At 36.4% G+C, this 20750-nt stretch overlaps 1 protein-coding gene across 1 annotated transcript; it reads right to left on the bottom strand.

The window, feature by feature from the left end:
• Window positions 1-448: 448 nt before the first annotated feature.
• On the bottom strand, window positions 449-19928 carry Smp_142790 (putative gtp-binding protein alpha subunit; the record flags this gene model as incomplete). The annotated part of the gene is made up of 7 exons (XM_018797460.1): window positions 449-468; window positions 1787-1946; window positions 3165-3294; window positions 8623-8734; window positions 16045-16389; window positions 16744-16978; window positions 19782-19928. 7 exons carry the CDS (start codon window positions 19926-19928, stop codon window positions 449-451), a joined length of 1149 nt encoding a protein of 382 aa, XP_018652500.1.
• Window positions 19929-20750: the final 822 nt, after the last annotated feature.

Raw genomic sequence — 20750 nt, 5'->3', positions numbered from 1 at the left:
ACTTATGATTTTAACTATAAATTTACTAAAATCTTCACAACCTCCCCCCCTTTTGATTAGTTTATAATCAATCAAGAAATAATTAATATGATCAGTATTATCAAAAAGATTAAGAATTTATATATCCGAATTCATATGGTTGTTCATTATATGTTGAATTAATCAAATATGAGAATTAGTGGAGTAACAGGCGTAAGTAGATGGAGAATACTGATGTGCGGCCTATGCTCCTCCACGAAGGGTAATAGGCGTAAGTAAGTAAGTAAATAAGTAAATAAGTAAGTAAGTAAGTAAATAAGTAAGTAAGTAAGTAAGTAAATAAGTAAGTAAGGAAGGAAGGAAGGAAGAGAGTCAATGGAATTAAAACCCGCTTCTTTCAATGTTGAAAGTAATATTAGTTGGTAGATTTACACTTCTCTTATTCTTCACCCAATATCATTTGACCGAGTTATTGATGCTTGAAACGATCTAAAAATATACTTAAGTATATACTGAAGCACTCAAGTTATCAAACATTGTCACAGTACTGAGAATCGAATAGATTTCAAAAGAAGTACTTATAAATAACTGGTTAAGTATATGAATATATGATAAGAAGAGTAAAATTACTTTATGTGTGCATAATATTCAGTTGAAATGATTTATAAGAACCCTTATTCCACCGACGATTCTTAATAGTTGTCGGTCATCACCACTGCGTATATGCTGTCTTGAAGCTTCACTTGCAATCCAAATTTATGTCATCCAATATTACTACCGAAAACATCAACACTAAGCTAATTAGCTCAAAACTGATATCTTATAGGATATAAAATATTTACACTGATGAACCATTGTGTAATCACTAATGCCAAGGGGTTTAAGCTGGTGATCAAATGACATATTCACTTGATCAATACCAAGGAGTAGATAAATATGACATTGATTAATATTTAGTGATTGATAAGTATGAAACTACATTCAGAAGGGTAATAACTTTCAAAATGACTAATTCATTTGTGAGATTAAATGGTTCACAAACATGATAACTAGGAATTCATTTTGTATTGTTTACTTCAATCTTCCCATTGATGTTTAGGATTGCACTTGATCAGTCTCATATTGGCCATATGTGCATCTTTTACGGATTGCCTAAATAATGCCCCCTAACACGATGATGTTTGAAGCGAACAGTACTGAGTTCAAGCTCCGGCAGGAACATCAACTCTGTGATACAGGTACATCCAGCGGACAAGTATCAAATAGGATGAAACGCACATCCTGTATTCCACTGCTAACCATCATCTATCTATGCTTATAATGATAACCATGATTACATCACAAAGAGTATTTCTTTCCAAAATTATAAGAAACATTCGTTTCAGTCATATCATCGTTTGTTTCTTAAAAGCTTATTAGATTTGAAAACAATTCAATACTTGAATTCCCTCGGTGTTGTTTGGTTGAATCTTACTATTAATGTTTAGGACTGCAATTGATCAGTCTCTAATTGACTATATGTGCATACTGTGCGTATTGCCTCAATATAACCTTAATTCACAAGCATTATAAGCAAAGATGGATAGTGGCTAGCAGTGAAATCCATGACGCGCGTTTCGTCCTATTTACGACTCGTCGGCTAAGTGGATAACGTAATGGCGTTTGAAGCGAACAGTACTGATTTCAAGTCCCAGAGTGAACATCAACTCTAAGATGTAAGTACATCCATCTGACGAGTCCTGAATAGGACGAAACGCACGTCCTGGATTCCACAGCTTTTTTTTAAAAAAAAAGGAAAGAAACTCACCTATTTTATCCACATGATCTTCATTATTATTATTATTGTATTGTGTAATGATTACTTTTAATTTATCATATTTATTTAAGAATACAATAATGTCCTTTTTAGTTAAATCTGGTGAATGGATTACATCTTCAAATAATTTAAATGATGGATGATGAATAATCTAAAAAACAAAAAAAAATTAATCAGTAGTATCATAGAAACAAGAAAAAAAAAGAGGAAAAAACAACTGATTAATCTAATAGGAACAAAAGAAATAATGTTGTTTGATGATATTTAAGTTAGAGTTGTGTAGACTACTTATATCAATATAAGTAGTATATAATGACGGTCGAACATTGAATGTATTTCAGTAGAAGATCAACAAAGAGAGGACAGGAACGGAACGCGATTAGTATGAAAATGCATGAACAATAATAATCAAAGACAATGGACTGATATTTGCGGAAGGAATGGTCATGATAATTCATTAATAGGTGATAAATAATTAATAGATAATTAATTGATAAGTTTGCAAATGAACTGTTTACTGTATGGTTGTCAGATTTTAGTGAGATAGTCTGTAATTTTGTTCCCTAGTACATTCATCTGTCCCCATTCGTCTTCTTGTTCACTACAGTAATAGTTAATATGATCTATTATTTATTTTTCTTCAAATTTTACTTAAATACATAAACATTGATAAGATAAGGCACCAAATAGATATGCGTCACATAAATCATTCGATTTGTGTGAGGGCTGTGATACTATACAGGGGTTACACCCGGAGCTATTCAACCTAAAAGTCTGATCCACAAGGCAGTGGAACATCGTGAGGAGATGCAGTCCCATGGTAGCCAGTGACCAACGATTGATTCATACGCCATTTGTTCTTTCAGGGTACTGGAGCCCATGTGAACCATTGATTTGGAATCAGGGTTTTCCAACTCCACTAGGTGGACTTTCCATGTCCACCAACCTGGTGAAAGCGCCGGACCTTCGCTTTTTGTCCTCTCAATTTCGTAAACAACACCTGTGGCACGAGAAGGCAGTGAGTATGACTTCTCTGGCAGAGGCTATATATTCGCGTGGCCATGTGAGAGTATTTGGAGAGGGAGAGCAGACTCTCCCCACTCTCGGCCGTACCAGAGCATTTGGGGTAACAGTATGCATCGTTACAACGGTCATTTTCATAATCTGCTCTAACAACAACCCTGACTTGATATATATTCGGTTACGTATGAATTATAACATGTAAAGTATCAACAGTAGACTAATCATTTCAAGACAGAAATCATAGTTTCGGTCTGATGATGAATCTATTTAGTGACGAAACACTTGTCTAATAGGTAACAATCTTAAATAAGCAATAATAACACCATGGAGAACAATATCAACTTACTTTATTCCCTTGAATATATGTGAAACGATAAACATCTTCAAGTGATATAAAGAACAAAATCATATTGACTGATTCAAAATAATGAAATTGTTTATTTAAATGTTCACTTTGTTCACCAAGATTAATTGTTCTAAACAAAATAGAATATTTAAAACAATGTAACACAAGAATGATATGGCTAAACAGAAATAAGACAAGTAAACAATACACGAGATTCGAACCCACGACCTAACAGTCTCGCGCGCGAGCGCTGAACCTCTAGACCACTGAGCCGGCCGGAATCGATTGGTTCATGCTGTGTTGTATCGGAGAGTCTTGCTTTTCCCTTTGTTTATATAGAGACCTACTGTTTCTGAAGCTGCTTCTACACTGATTGTCATTTCCTGAATTTGTTGTTGCGTGTGCGACAGAAGAGCCAGATCATCTGCGAAGTCTAAATCGTCAGCTACATCCTAGCTGTCCACTGTATCCCGTACTTCCCTCCAGATGTTAATGTCTTCATGATCCAGTCGATCACCAGGAGAACTAGGAAGGGTTATTGTAGGCTAACTTAACTCTAATGATGATTTTGTATTATATCAGCACAGATGAACTAGTCAGTGTTTAATTAGGCTTAACTTTGTTGACTATTTCAACCAATATTAGGACTAAACCAATGAACAACTTCAATCGTTCATTTCCTAGAAACCCTTCTCTATGTAGATTAATAAACTTTAACAATCACAATTGATTGATCACTGTGTGGTGATCAATGTCATGCATGTCAAGTCCTTCTCAGTGTTAATCGAATGCTATCGATCAAGTTGCAATGTGGTCGCGGCCCGAGTAGCTCAATGGTAACGTCTTTGACTGTGAAGCTGAGTGACACGGGATCGAATTCGTCAAGGAGCACCAGTTCCCTCAAGATTACAGGTATACCTTGCTGACGTGTGCCAAGTAGCACGAAACCCGGGTGCAGAGTTCCCTGTTGACTACCTCCAACCACCATCTTATCTAAACTTTAATAATAATAATAAACACATTTCAAACTGTGTTTCATTCCTTTTTTTTTAAAACAAAAACAAAAACGGAACCATAAAAATATTTTTTTATTTAAGTATGTTGTTTAGTTGTACAGGAAATTATTCGTTACATAACAACGTAATAATAATAATAATAATAATAATAATAATAATAATAGGTGGATTCAACAAAGTCACATGAATTTAAAATCAAACTGATGTCAAGGTTATATTTTGGGAGACACTAGAATGACCTTGAGAATGTCCACTTACTAACTAGAACCAACTGACGGTTATAAACCTGTATGAGGAATTAACAGTTAAGGGTTTAGGGATAGGGATTAGTTAGTACATTCACTATGAGTGATGGTAACATAGTTGTTTAAAAACGCATGACATTGTATCTTCCGTTTTCACTTTGAATTCCCCCCCCTATAGTATGACGTACTGATTACCACTCATAAAAACATGGTTACACACATCTGTCTCTTATTCTCAATTACCTGTTGTTATGATAACAGAGCTCTAATTTATTATTAGAAAGGGGGTTTTGTAGAGATTTCAGTAATTTTATATAGTTGAAATCATGAATCAATTGAAGCTAGACCAACATAGAAAACCTGAAAGCACTGGACGACCAATTTATTTTATTTTGCGACTACTCGGCAGTGCGCATCCATGATCCCGGTTCACTTATCTTGGGAGTCTCATCAGTCCTTGTGATCTGGTGTGCGATGGAATTTCAGCATGGATACAGAAGGCTCGTCTAGCTTTCACCAACTTACGTCATTTATGGAGTAGGCGAGATATCCGTCTAGTAACCAAAGGACGAGTTTATTTGTGCAGCAGTTCGTTCCGTCCTACTTTATGGCAGTGAAACATGACCGATAAGAGTAGAGGATATTCGTAGACTACTAGTATTCGATCATATGTGTCTTCAAAGCATTGCTCGTATATCCTGGGACCACCGAGTAAATAATGCACCTGTTAAGAAACGGGTACTAGGTAAGGATGGCAAATTGATTGATGAAGTAGTGAAACTTCATCAGTTGAGATGGCTGGGACACGTGTTACGTATGCCCAACCACCGACTGCCCCGACGTGCAATGTTCCATGATGTAGGAGTAGGTTGGAAGAGAGCTAGAGGCGGCCACACCAAAACGTGGCAAAAATCCATGAAGTCACTGACGAGTGGACTGAACAATGTTGTTAGTTGTAGACTACCTGGTTGGGATTCGCGAGATGATAGCAACCGATGGTTAGAGACCTTGAATGACATGGCTCAAAATCGTTTGCAATGGTGAGTGTGCATCCACTCTTTGTATTCCCCCGAATTCTAATCTTTTGAACTCTTCATGCCTCTATCTTTTTTCTCCTCCCCAATATATTTCACTGGATTATACTCCTTGAATTACATCTTCAAACCCTAATCTTTCACATTACTGCTTATACTCTTACTACATCTTTTTATTTATTTCATTTATTTAAAAACATAAATATTGGTGAAAGAAAGCACCAGATAAATATGCGCCACACAAATCAAATGAGATTTGTGTGAGGGCTCTGATACTGCCCAGGTGCCCAGACTGAAGCAGGTGGCTTTCTTAGGGGGCCACACCCGGAGCCTTTGACCTAAAGGTCTAATCCACAAGGCAGTGGAGCATCGTAAGGAGATGCAGTCCCATGGTAGCCGATGACCAACAGTTGGTTCATACGCTCCTTCAGGATACTGGAGCCCATGTGCACCATTGGTTTGGAATCAGGGTTTTCCAACTCCACTAGGTGGATCCTCCACATCCACCAACTCGGTTAAAGCGCCGGACATTCGCTTTTCGTCCTCTCACTTTTGTGAACAACACCCCCGCCACGAGAAGGCAGTGAGTATGACTTCCCTGGCAGAGGCTATATATTCGCGTGGCCATATGAGAGCATTTCGAGAGGGAGAGCAGACTCTCCCCACTCTCGGCCGTACCAGGGCATTTGGGGGCCCGGGCTCAATTTCTACATCTACCACTATGGGATTTGAATCGACAACTGCATCTCTGTGTTAATATGGTATGGCAGCTCGAACTGATATACGTACATACAAAGTTCTACGTTGTGAATGACTGACCGACTGATTGATTAGCTCTCAGATTTCCCATCAGAAAAACACATTAGTATTTGTCGATATTAACAATGACTTGGATGGGATAATCATGGAATGCGTTGTCTATGACGTTAGTTACATCATAATCAGCACATACACTTTTGTGTTCATATATATTACGTAACTCAGTTAGATTGTATTTATATTATTGTTTTTCAATACCACCAAGTAAGTAAAACAGGTGAATACATTTGACTAAGGTAGTTGAAATATGTTATGTTATGTTAATTCACCGCCTACTCTAATTCACACATATGGATTGTTTGAAAAAGGAAATGACTAGTGATGGATACAGAAAAGTATTTCGTCAGTTAACTGAGCCGTGTAGAACTTCGTTGTTGGAATTTACCCAGATATTTATGAACATTTTATTATAAAAAGGCTTGAAATCCTGCTTATTGACATGAATGTCTACATTCCTTAACTTCCATTGAATATATTGAACTTAATGATTTGTTTATTTGTTTTTATTATCAGAAGGGGTTTTTTTGTGGAGATTTCAGTATTTTCATAGTTGAAAGCGTGAGTCAATTGAAGCTAGACCACTAGGGAAAACCTGGAAGCACTGGACGGTCTTTTCGTCCTATTATGGGACTCCTCAGCAGTGCGCATCCACAACCTCGCCTCGCCAGATTCGAATTGAAAACTTACCAGTCTCGCTCCAGAGCACTTAGCCGATAGACCACTGAGCAGAACTATATTCTCATTGAGACTATTACTATTTTAAATTATTGTTATAACTTGTGCCTACTAGATGACCTGTTAATGCATAATATTGCTAATTAGAGAGAAGTGATTTGTCGATCGGACAAATGACACACGAAACCCGTACGATCAGTCTGGAGTCCATATCGATCCTGCCTTCTGTCCAGCCCAGTCAGTTAAGTTTAAAACACCAATCTCAGCCTCTGAGGTATGAATCAATTGTTTCAAGCCGATTGGGTTTATACACATAACAGACAGATCACATCGTACATCATCTAGCCAAATGTGATTGTGAATAAGTGACATTGTTCGACTGTTATGAAGTAATATCTGCTTCACTTGATTCATCATATCAACTGAATATGTTGTAGTGGACAAGTACCCTCTCCTGATAATGATCATATACTCCCTAGTGACTGGCTCCATGAGGTATTTCCTGGAGTTCTAGTGAGAAACAGTAACCAGTGGAGTTCAACCAGGTCTGTTAGGAGATAGTAATTCGATGAAGACAATGGTGAATGGTTGCTCAGTTTCGTGGATTAATTGAAGTTAGACATTAACTCCGTTGGATGCCAGCCGGCTTAGTGGTCTAGAAGTTAGGCGCTCGCTCGCTAAACTGAGAGATCCTGGGTTCGAATCTCGTGAGGAGGATGGTGGGTGCGCACTGCTGAGGAGTCCCACAATAGGACGAAATAGTCGTCCAGTGATTCCAGGCTTTTCATGGTGATCCAGCTTCAATTGATTGATGATCTCAACTATATAAAATTACTAAAATCTCTACAAAACACCTTCCTGAGAATGTATTAGGACACATAATTACAAAATCTGTCACTAAAATCTGACAACCATACAGTACACAGTTAATTGAAAACTATCGTTCAATCGTCTCAATCTTGACCGTTACTTCTGCAAATATCTGGCCATCGTTTCTGATTGTTACCCTTCATGCATTTTCATACCAATCGCGTTCCATTTCCGTTCTTTCTTTATTGATCTTCTACTGAAATATATTCAATGTCTGACCATCATTATATGCTACTTATATGGATATAAGTAGCCCACACCACAATGCAACTTTTACTCTACTTATCTTAGTAGTTATTTTTTTCGAAAATAAAATACAATAGAATCCATACGTTAAGATTGACTCTTATAATGTTTGTTTTTTTTCTTTTTTCAGCTAACATCATTTTATTATGAAAAAGAACAATTATGAATTTCAATAGTTGAGATCATGAATCAATTGAAGCTAGACCACCATGGAAAATCTGGGAACATTGGACGGCCAACTCGTCCTATTGTGGGATTCCTCAGCAGTGAGCATCTACGATAGCACCTCGTGAGATTCAAACCCAAGACCTATCAGTCTCGCACGCGAGCGCCTAACCACTAAACCACTGAGCCGGCCGGCATCCAACAGTGTTAATGTCTAACTCCTACCAATTCATGAAATTGATCAACCGTTCACCATTGTCCTCAGTAAGTTGATATCTCACAACAGACCTGTTCGAACTCCAATGGTTACTGCTTCTCACTAGAACTTCATGAAATATCTTTTGATAAACATTCAGCAATAAAAATAAATAATAAAAATTTTACTTACCTTAAAGTGATTGATCCAATAGAGATAAGTGATTCTCTAACAGCTTTTGATGATTGTTTCATAATTAATAAATCTTGTAATGTAGGTATATAATCATCTTGAATAATACGATCTATACATTTGATGAAACTATACATTCCCATATTGAATATGAAAGAAGATGAATGAAATAAAGAAGATAGAATGGAAATAAAAGGAAAAATGAAACAATAAAGTGACTTTAAGGAAAACATCAAATTGGAATAGTCTACATAAATGGATTCCATGAAGTAGGGGGGGGGGAACTGTTATATCCCGATAAGAATAAGGAATGGTAACTTTGGGATGCATTTGTGAACGAATACCGTTCATATATTTCCTATTGTATAATTGTTAAGTAACTAAACTATTCATATTCGCGTCCCTCTTATTATGAGCTTCATTTTGACCTAGAAAGGATTATTATACGACTTACCATTCTTGAATTATGCCCTGTCCATCATTTACTATCTCCCATATTCACAGTCACATTTGGCTGAATCTTGTACGAGTCTTGTTCCCTATTTTATGGTACAGTGTGGTCTGTCTGTTTGGTATATAAACCCAGTACGATTCATACCTCAGAGGCTGCTACTGGTGTTCTGGACTTAACTGGCTGGGCTAAGCAGAAAGCAGAACCGACAAGTGCTCTAAACTGCTCGTACAGTTTTCGTGTGTCACTGTTCTAATCGATAATTCTCTGCTCTCTGATTGGTGGTTATTATCACATCACACATTAACCAGGCATCCATTCGGTCATTAATAGTTTATGTTATTTATTATAACACATAAACCCATTCAATATTAAAACAATGAAACAAATTCATCTTTACAATTCGATGTATATCTTCACTTATTCTATGCTGATGATGCTGTTCAGAAAGACGACGAAACCATCTAGATCACAGAACAAACCACTATCAAAATCAATAAAATATCCCATATTTTTTGTAACCCATTTTTGTAAACCATTTTTCATTGTAAATGAACATAATACTAAATGATCAATAAACAACTTTTGGACAGTTATTTCCAATACAAAAAAAAGGATTAGTATCCTTGGGAAAAAGGTATTGATATATCTATATATAACCTTGAAAATTCGATACTACTTGTCATTACTTTTGTAACCAACAAAAAAAAAGAGAAAAGAAAAAAAAAGAAAAGAACAAAAACCGTAGAAACTAGAAAGATACAAATATAATTTATCACTATAAAGTTAATTAAAAGTTAAATCATTTTGTATTCCCCACTCCCCCCCCCATCACAACACACAAATAACAACTGAGTTTAAACAAAATAAGAAAAAAGAAAAAGAAAAAAGAAAAGAAGAAAAAAGGAAAAGGGAGGGAAGAAGGAATATTTAAATTGTCTAGATTTCTTTCCCATCTTACGTAATCTTTTGAATATTTTATTTTGATTAGAAATCCTTTTTTTAAAGAAAATGTTTAGTTATGTCATTGAAAAATAACAAAAATAAAAGAAAAAAAACATTTACCATGGAAACTGTGATTTAGTTGAACACATGATACATTTGTGTTTACAATTCACATGTAAAAAAAAAAGAAAATTGATGGTGATGAAATATCTAATCTAAAAGTTATACTTGTTGAGATCATTATTTTAATAGTTGAAATCATGAATCAATTGAAGCTAGACTACCATGTAAACTTGGAAGCAGTGTCGGCTATTTCGTCCTAGTAAGGGACTCCTCAACAGTACGCATCCACGATTTACTTCTCGAAGTCAGTCACTCTACAAAAAACCTTTTCATTTGATTTAATTTGTTTCTGCAACCATTTTGGTACATGTTCACACACACACCCTAATTTTCAGATCATAATTGCTCCTCATTATGTATATGTGACCACATACACACACATTTAAATTCGTAAACGCAGTGGAATATGACACAGATTGTTCGAAATGTATTTCGCTAATATATCATCACATAGTTCTGATAATCTTCGTCTTCTTATTAAACTATCGAAATTTATCATTAGGGACTAATTGCTTTAAATATAGATATATATAATTTTATAATTCCTCCTGTAGCCCTTCCAGGGAGCTACTGCTTTATTGAATAGCTCTTTTGTCATTCCCTAAAACTTTACAGTGCGACCTCCCGACGTAGAACGATAAGCCTCTTTATTGTTTCTAATTCAAACAATCAGTTTAGTTTTGATGTTTGATATTTGAACTGCCACCTCATCTATGACTTATCCTTGAGTGCTACTACTACCACCCCTCGTGGAGGAGCATAGGCCGCCCACCAACATTCTCCATCATTAAAAAGAAATCTGATGGGTTTTGGTTCGTTTTTTCAGAATTAAATTTTTTTTGTATTGATGAGTCGGCTTCCGGAGAACTTCAAAGGAGCCTCCAGAAGCCTAAAAAGGAGCTGAAGAGCCCTAGCTAATCAGAGTATGATGGAACATTCTAGAATTCCAACAGGGCGTGATACTATTGGTCGGTAGCATAAAATGTCGTTAACGGATTGGCTGAAATATGATGTTGATTTCACAGACGCTAACATCTATAAATACCCATGATTTTCTGTACAAGAATGAGCCTTAGAGTAAAGTATTTTTCTCATACTTGCGTCTCCTCTCTGATGTTCAAATCGCTGAGTAGTTCTAGCCTGTGGGTTACCAGAATAGCTTAGGAAACGAATAAAGCGTTCAATCGACGAGACGCATCAAGTGTAGTTGACAAATATATATATATATATATATATATATATATATATATATATATAATTTTAAAACTCAGCCTGTATCTCTTCCGGGGAGCTACATACGGTATCCCAACCCCGAATAAAAGAGGAAGGTTCAGCATGCAATTAGCAACCCCACCCTATAGTAACTAACTCCCCCTCTCTCTCAAAAACAAAAAAAAACAATAACCAAGGCAACAAAAATACTTATTCACTTACTATAAACCAGAATATGATTTCTCTTCTAATATTGAATATAATTTAATAAATATATTACGAAATTCAATTTGATCTGTAATAATTTTCATTATAATTTGTAATGAATTTAATGAAATTTTATGTTTTTTTAAATAATTAAGATCATTTAATTGATCCATTGATAATTTTAATAAATTAAAATGACTATTTAATTCTATATAATTATTGTTTATTAATGAATTGAATGGAGCTAATTTATTATGATTATCTAAACCTAAGAGAAAAGAAAAAGAGAAAAAAATGAAAAAAAAGAAAAGAAAAAAAATCAATAATTCAATCTATTCAGCGAGGGTTTTGTGGAGATTACAGTATTTTCATAGTTGAAAGCATGAATCAATTAAAGCTAGACCCTGGAAGCACTGAACAGCCGTTTCATCCTATTTTGGGACTCCTCTGCAATGCGCATCCTCGACGTCGCCTCGTGAGATTCAAATCCAGGACCTACCAGTCTCGCGGCAAAGCACTTAACCGATAGATCACTGAGCTTCCAGTGCTTCCAGGTTTTCCTTGGTGGTCTAGCTTCAATAATTCAATCTATATTCATATTACTTACTTACACCTGTTACTCCTAATGGAGTATAGGCCACCGACCAACATTGTCCAACACACTCTGTCCTCGGCCTTCCTTTCTAGTTCTAGCCAATTCTTGTTCATTCTTCTCATGTCTGTCTCTATTTCTCAGCGTAATGTGTTCTTTGGTGTTTCACTTTCCCTTTGGCCTTCAGGATTCCATGTGAGGGATTGTTGTGTGACGCAGTTTGGTGATTTCCTTAATGTGTGTCCTATGCGCTTCTTCCTGATTTCTTCCTCCGCTGTATGGAATCTGGTTTGTTATCTCCCACAGTAGAATGTTGTTGATAGTGTCTGGCCAACGGATCCGAAGTATTTTGCGTAGAAAACTGTTAATAAACACCTTTATCTTCTGGATGATAGCTTTCGTAGATCTCCACGTCTCCGCATCATACAGTAAACTGTCTTCACATTTGTATTGAAAATTATGATCTTGGTGTTGGTTGACAATTGTTTTGAGTTTCAGATGTTCTTCAGCTGTAAATATGCTGCTCTTGCTTTGCCGATCCTCGCCTTCACATCTGCATCAGATCCACTGTGTTCATCAAACGCTAACCAGAAAACTTATTCAAAATATTCATATAGATTAAAAGAAAACTATGGACGGATTAAACCCCATTGCATAAGCAAGTGGTTATCAAGACTCAGTAGCTTAATGGATAACGTGATGGCGTTTGGAGCGAATTGTACTGGGTCCGAGTCCCAGAGTGAACATCAACTCTTTAATCTAGATACATCTAGCTGACGGGTACCAAATAGGACGAGACGCGCGTCCTTGATTCCACTGTTAGCCACTATTCAACTTTGATTACTATGGACGAATTTTTCTTTTCTTTTTCTTTTTTCGAATCATTTTAAACTAGACTACTATTGAAAACACGGAAGTATTAGATAGTTGTTTCATCTTAGTATACGACGTCCCGAGAAATGTACATCTATCATCCCTAATCTAAGCGTTTGAACTTAGTGTCTCAGACTTCATTTTTCTTACGTTTCCACACTAATCATTCTCTGTTGTTGTTTTCTTTTCTTCGATCTTCTTAACCTTCTGCTGCCAGGTATTTAACTTTCGATTAGTGATATTTACTAATTATATCTGTCAACATGAGCAGCACACACCACGCCATCACTTTCGGCCTCGAGCGCGAATGCTTAACCTATGGACCATATATTTGTTTATTTTATCATCTTGAACGATTACCTAATCACCTATTAATTTCATTACTCCTACAAAACCTCTGAATTATTACTTCCGTACATATAAATACACATCAATCTTGACTATGTTTATTCATATGCCTTGTATCCCTATTCTTTTGTTTATTATAATTTGGCTTATGTTTCGAACATTGATTTGAACTTCACGAATCAAAGTATGCTAAATATTTGTTAATAGTTATATTTATACTAATAATTATAAGTTAAGGTTGTATGCAGCTTATGAGAAACCGTCAAATAGAATAATGGATTCATTTTATCCTGGAAATCTAGTTGTTCTTGCTTTCTGTTTAGATGTATGACGGTGGACTGATTGTGTGGTGTAGGCTACTTATATCCACATAAATAGTATATAATGATGGTCGGACATGCTGTGAAAAGCTCGATCCATATCATTTATAAAATTTGTATGCTTTTCTCTAAAATTTCACCGATTAGAGGCGATAAATAGTCGATGAAATTTTTCAGTATGGGGTCGTGGAGATTGTTAAGCTTTTGATTGAGATCATGGATGGATTGATATTCGACCACTATTAAGAACCTGGAAGCACTGGACGGCCGTTTCGTCCTAGTATGGGACTCTCCACACTGACAAATACCGTATGCTCACTAGTGACTAGATTCGTGAAGGAATTCTCGGGGTTGTAGTGGGAAGACGTGACCAGTGGAGCTAATTTACGTTAGGTAGAGACAGATATCTACATCAGTACACTAGAGGATGGTCGCGCAGTTCTATGGATTGATTGAAGTAAAACATTACCACTGTTGAACGTCGGCTCAGTGGTCTAGAAGTTGAGCGTTCGTGCACGAGACTGAAGGTGCTGGGTTCGAGTCCCACTTGTGAGGTCGTGGATGCGCAGTGCTGAGGAGATTCATATTAGAACAAAACGGTTTTCCAGTGCTTCCAGGTTTTCAATAGTGACCTAACACCAATCAAAATGAAATTTCTTCTCATACCTCTGATCCACTTACATACAATACACACAAACTGTTATCTTAACACACTTTTCGTTACACAAGTTACACATATCTCATACACACTACAATTAATAATTAATTCAAATATTGTCAACATGATTGAATGACCTATTCAGGGTGCAGTTAACTGAAGAACCATGTACCTATTTATATTCGATAATTTTGATATTTTATTATCATATCCTTGTAAAGGTTTGGACCAGATTATCGAACGAAAAGTTAGATTCAATCATAAAAATTTTACAAACATATTCTTTTTCCTTAATGTTTTATATGATTAGTTCCATTTCACAATTGATGGATCACTGGGTGGTGATCAATGTCATGCGTGTCAAGTCTGTCTTAATGCTGATCGAATCCTATCGATCAAGTTGCAATGTGGCCACTAGTCTAGGTGGCTCGACACTGTGTGCACTACGTTGAGATAAGATGGTGGTTGGAGGTGGTCAACAGGAAACCCTGGAACCGAGTTTCGTACTACTTGACACTCGTCAGCAAGGTGTACCTGTAATCTTGGGGGAACTGGTGCTCCCTAACGGATTCGATCCCGTCTCACTCAGCTTCACAGTCAAAGACGTTACCACTAAGCTATTCGGGCCGTGACCGACCTCCTGTAGGACTGAGATGTAATCACAATTGATTGATCACCGGGTGGTGATCAATGTCATGTGTGTCAAGTCTATCTTTAGTTTCATTTCACTTAACAATAACTCAATCAGTGATACATTCTGTTAGAGATGACTGAGGTTTGTGGAGAATTACAGTTGTTAGCGGGAAATAAACCAGACTAAGGCACGTTATGTGCATGATCGTCACGGCGCGCGCTGATTGGCTAATTCTAAACCAATCAGCTCTGGTAGATTATTGGAGAAAAATCTAGAAGCTTCTTTTGTATATACTATAAATATATGAACATTTTTTTAACCATTCATTGCTGTTCATCTACCATTGTTATTTTGAATACAATTTCGGTCCTGTTCAACGTATTCTGATTTTGGGGTGTCTTGTTGAGTGTCATTGTATAAGAATACTAAGCAATAAGAGTAGATGGGTCGTTTATTAGCAAAAGCAGTTACAACAACAGTAAAATTATTGAGTAACTACGTAAGATACTTCGGATCCGATGGCCAGACACTATCAACAACATTCTACTTTGAGAGAGAAGAAATTAGATTCCACTGGAGGAAGACATCAGGAAGGAGTGATGGAAGTGGATAGGACACACATTGAGGAAATCACTCAATTGCGTCATAAGACAAGCCCTCACATGGAATCCTGAAGGCCAAAGGAAAAGAGGAAGATCAAAGAACACATTACGCCGAGAAATGAAGACAGACATGAGAAGAATGAACAAAAAATGGATAGATCTAGAAAAGAAGCCCTAGGACAGAGTGGGTTGGAGAATGCTGGTCAGCGGCCTATGCTCCATTGGGAGTAACAGGCGTAAGTAAGTAAGTAGTAATACTCACTTTTATTTCTACGTCTCGTATTGATTGATAATTTTCTAATTGATTTATAAACGAGACCGTCTTCTGTTTTAATCCCAACTAAATTATTCCAATCCTCGTTCAGATTATTTCTTGTTTCTTCATCATCATCGTCATCATCATCATCATCTTCGTCATAGTTGATAAATACGTCAATATCTCCAGTATAAGAAGTACTTTTAACTAAAGTTCTTACTAAAGAAGAATTTGAAGAATTGACTAATCCACTTTCAGTATCATCTCTCTCATGATCATTATCGTCGTCACCATCTTCTGAAGTATCATAACTATCACTCATTACAATATAATCTAATAATTCATCTTCAACTGATAATGGAGGTAATGTTGTTGGAGCTGGTGGTGGTGCCGGCCCAGATTGATACATTAAAAATGATGACCAATTATCAATACCACTTTGTAGTAATACATGAATTAGATGATGTAATAGGGTTTTATTTTCAATAATATCTCGCCAATTCTCCATAGATTTAATACCAATAATAGATTCGAATTTTTTGAATACTGATGGTGGTATAGAATTATTTTCATGTACATAAGATAGAAATTTGTCAACAATAGAATCAGTTATACTATCGGTATTACCAGTACTACTAGTAGTTGTAGTAGTGTTAGTAGTATTGATGGGCATCATACTACTACTAGTAGTAGTGTTAGTAGTATTGATAGGCATCGTACTACTACTGTTAGTAGTAGTAGTATTAGTATGTAATAAAGAATGTATACAAGAGTCATTAGTTTCTGTAGTTAAATGATGAATTTTATTTGAAGGTATGTTTATACTACTTAAATAATGTTGACTAATTGATTGAATAGATTCATTAAATGAATGAATTAATGATGTTGACATTGTAATACTTGGTAAACTGGAACTAGTTGTTATAGAATGATGATCATAATCATAGGGGGAAGTTAAATGGTCGGTGACATTATTCAGATTGGCTTTAAATGATGATTCTTGACGTTGGAGATTATGATGATCCATGTTATTAGTAGTAATAGTAGTAGCTGTGTATTTATCATCGAATATGATGAAATCTTTGGTTATCCATCCATTTTCTGATCGACTATTCACTAAATATTCTTGAAGTCTCTGACAAAAGTATTAAAAGAAGTTAAAGTTATTCAAATTAAAAAGAGTATACTTACATTACATTAGAGATCAACTTGTTGTGCTGTGCTTCGCTAATCGTTCACCTTGATAACCATTATCATACAAATCTTAATGGTGTATAAAATCAGAAGGTAAAGAGAAGCGGCAGCTACAGTTTTATTGACAAATGACGTAGGCCAGAAATTTATAAGCATATGAGTAAATATCAGAGAGCGAAACAAAAATGATACGCATTGGAGATGGCGGGTAAGTCAATTCGCTTTAATCAAGCGTTAATCAATATTTATAGTCAGACAAGAATAAGTTACAGACATACGATGAATAGGATAAGAAGTGTACTCACAATTGAATTATCACTGGGTGGTGATCAATGTCATGCGTGTCAAGTCCGTCTTAGTGCTGATCGAATGCTATCGAATCCGTCAGGGAGCACCAGTTCCCTCAAGATTACAGGTACACCTTGCTGATGAGTGCCAAGTAGCACGAAACCTGGGTACAGGGTTTCCTGTTGACCACCTCCAACCACCATCTTATAAAAAGTGTACACACACCTACGCTCATATAAAAACAGTCGGGGTTAATAAGTGAATGATTAACAAAGTGAAAACTTGACTCAAGATAGATAAGTAAATTAGCTTGTTCAGAAGTTAAAATAAGGTATATGAGCCAACATATCAACCGATACTACAAACATAATCAGAAGTAAGATAGATATCATCCTCGGTTTTTGAAACATAGTCATTCTATATTGCTAACTGACCAAAGTTAGCTATGTAACGCTACCTGATCTTTAAAAGGTATCTTATTGAATTCAGTCAACAGTGAAAAATTTTCTTCAAATGTATTTCTAAAAAGATATAAATTTCACAGTAATAACAAATACCAGTGAGATTGGTTCACTTGACTCCTTAACGATTGTTTTCAATCATTTGTTGTTCTGTGTCATAGAAACTAGACGTCAGAAATTTGCTACATTAGCCTGAATTTTATCTTTATTTCTACCCTCCGCAATAGTAGGCCTCAATATACACAACATCCTCAAACAGAACATGGAGAACATTAACCCAGTCACACTTGATGGAGAACCTCTGGTAGATGTGAAATCCTTCACATATCTGGACAGTATCATCTATGAACAAGAAGGATCTGATCCAGACATAAAGGCAAAGATTGACAGAGTAAGGGCAGCATTCTTACAGTTCAAGAATATATGGAACTCAAAACAACTGTCAACCAATATCAAAGTCACAATCTTCACTACAAACGTCAAGACAGTTTTATTGTGTAGAGGTGAGACTTGGAGAACTACCACAACCATCATCAAAAAGGTACAAGTATTTATAAACAATTGTCTACACAAGATACTCAATGTCCTTTGGCCGGATACCATGAGCAACAGCCTACGGTGAGAGACGAAAAATCAGTTTCCATTTGAATAAGAAATTAAGGAAAGATGTTGAAAGTGGATAGGACACACATTACGGAAATCATTAAACTTCATCACGAAGCAAGGACTAACTTGGAATGCTGAAGGGAATTAGAAAAGATTGAGGCCAAAGAACACATTACACAGGGAAATAGAAGTGGACATGGAAAGAATGAAAAGCAACTGGAAAGAACTGCACAGGATTTTCCAGTATAGAGTTGGATGGAGAATATTAGTAGGCGGCCTATGCTCCTCCATGAGAGATAACAGGAGTAAGTAAGTAAGTCCCCAATAGTTTATCAACTCTATCGATTATTCTTACCTAATAAACAAAACAATCATAAACTGTTTAACAAATAAATTCCGAAACAAACAGTTGAAACAGATCATGACTTTTACTAACTACATTTTAAAGGGAATAGTTACATCGGAATGAGTAAAAGTTTTGTCTCATTTTAACCGTAGGATGAGACAATAGACATCTAATTATACATTCTTAGTTATATAAGAATTAAGTAAGAATATCTGCTGCAAACCTCTTCATAACATGAATACTTACTTACGCCTGTTACCCCTCATGGAGGAGAATAGACCACCCATCACCATCCTCTATCCAACTCTGTCCTGGGCAATCTTTTCCAGTTGTTTAACATGGATACTAGCTGGTAATAATCTTTGCCCCCCAAAAGACCTGATACGGCCGAGAGCGGGGAGGGCTCACCCTCTCTCTCGAAATGCACTCACATAGCCACGCCCATACAGCCTCTGCCATGAAAGTCCCTACTCACTGCCTTCTCGTAACGGGGATATTGTTTACGAAATTGAGAGGACGAAAAGCGAATGTCCGACGCTTTAACTTGGTTAGTGTACACGGCGAGTCCATCTAGGGGATTGGAAAACCCTGATTCCAAATCAATGATGCACATGGGCTCCAGTATCCTGGGGGAACAAATGGCGTATGAATCAATCGTTGGTCACCGGTTACCATGGGACTGCATCTCCTCACGATGCCTTACTGCCTTGTGGGTCGGATCTTTAGGTCAAAGGCTTGGGGTGTAGCCTCCTAAGAATACCACCTGCTTCAGTTTGGGCACCCGGGCAGTGTCATAGCCTTCACACAAATCTGGTGCCACCTTGTGCCAATATTTATGTGTTTAAACAAATAAAAATAATAATAATCTTTGTATTTCACTCGAAGAAAGCAAACAAAACTCGCTATCCTAAACCTGATTGACTAGCCTCTATAGTAATGATTGTCTTCCCTTCACTCCCCCCAAGAAAAAAACAATCATGAGTTATCTGAAAGTAAATACCCTCATATACATATACATATTAACAAAATATTGATTCACTTACATGTGCCAATATATCTGAAAAAGTTATATTAGCATCTTTCATATATTCTAAAACCATAGCAATAGCATCAGTGGTATTAGCTAATATTGTTGATTTCATTTCATTACGATATGATATAGGGAAACCATCACCAAAATGTAAACGCATTTGTTTACAAAATGTATTTTTACCAGAATTCGGTAGACCTAGAGATAACCAAAAAAAATAAATAGTTTTCATCGAAAATACAATGAAAGAAGTTAGATATTAACATTGTTGGATGTTAGCTCAATGGTCTAGAGATTGAGCGTTCACACGTGAGACTGAAGGTCCTGTGTTCGAGTTCTGCATTCAGAACCTGGAAGCACTGGACGGCCAACTCGTCCTAGTATGGGACTCTCCACACTGATAAAAATACAGTGTACTCACTAGTGATTAGCTTCATGAGGGAATTCTCGGAGTCCTAGTGGGAAGCCATGACCAATGGAGCTAATTTATATTAAATAGAAACAGGTATCTACATCAGTACAGTAAAATATGGTCGCGCAATTCTGTGGATTGGTTGCAGTAAAACATCACCACGGTTGGCCATCGGCTTAGTGGTCTAGAGGTTAAGCGTTCGTGCACGAGACTGAAGGTTCTGGATCCGAGTCCTACCTGCAGGATCATGGATGCGCACTGCTGAAGAGTCCCATGCTAGGGTGAAACGGCCCTCCGGTGCTTTCAGGTTTTCAATGGTGGTCTTATATCGATCCATTCATGATATTAATCTGAACTTAACAATCTCCACAACCCGGTACTAATAAAGTAAGAAATGTTGAAAAGTAGAATATACCAGAACTTTTTCAACTGTAACGAAAACAATGATCACTATGGAAGGCGTTTTTTTCTTCTTTTTTCGGTTATTTAATCACCATCAGCAGGAATTCGTATTTAAAGATTTAAAATGCATTCCTTATTGATTTCAATGTATTTGTGTATAACCATGAC

Source organism: Schistosoma mansoni, chromosome 4 (assembly GCF_000237925.1).
Source record: "Schistosoma mansoni strain Puerto Rico chromosome 4, complete genome".
NCBI classification, from domain to species: domain Eukaryota; kingdom Metazoa; phylum Platyhelminthes; class Trematoda; order Strigeidida; family Schistosomatidae; genus Schistosoma; species Schistosoma mansoni.
Note: the sequence above shows the minus strand (reverse complement) of the source record. Positions and strands in the feature narration are given on the sequence as shown.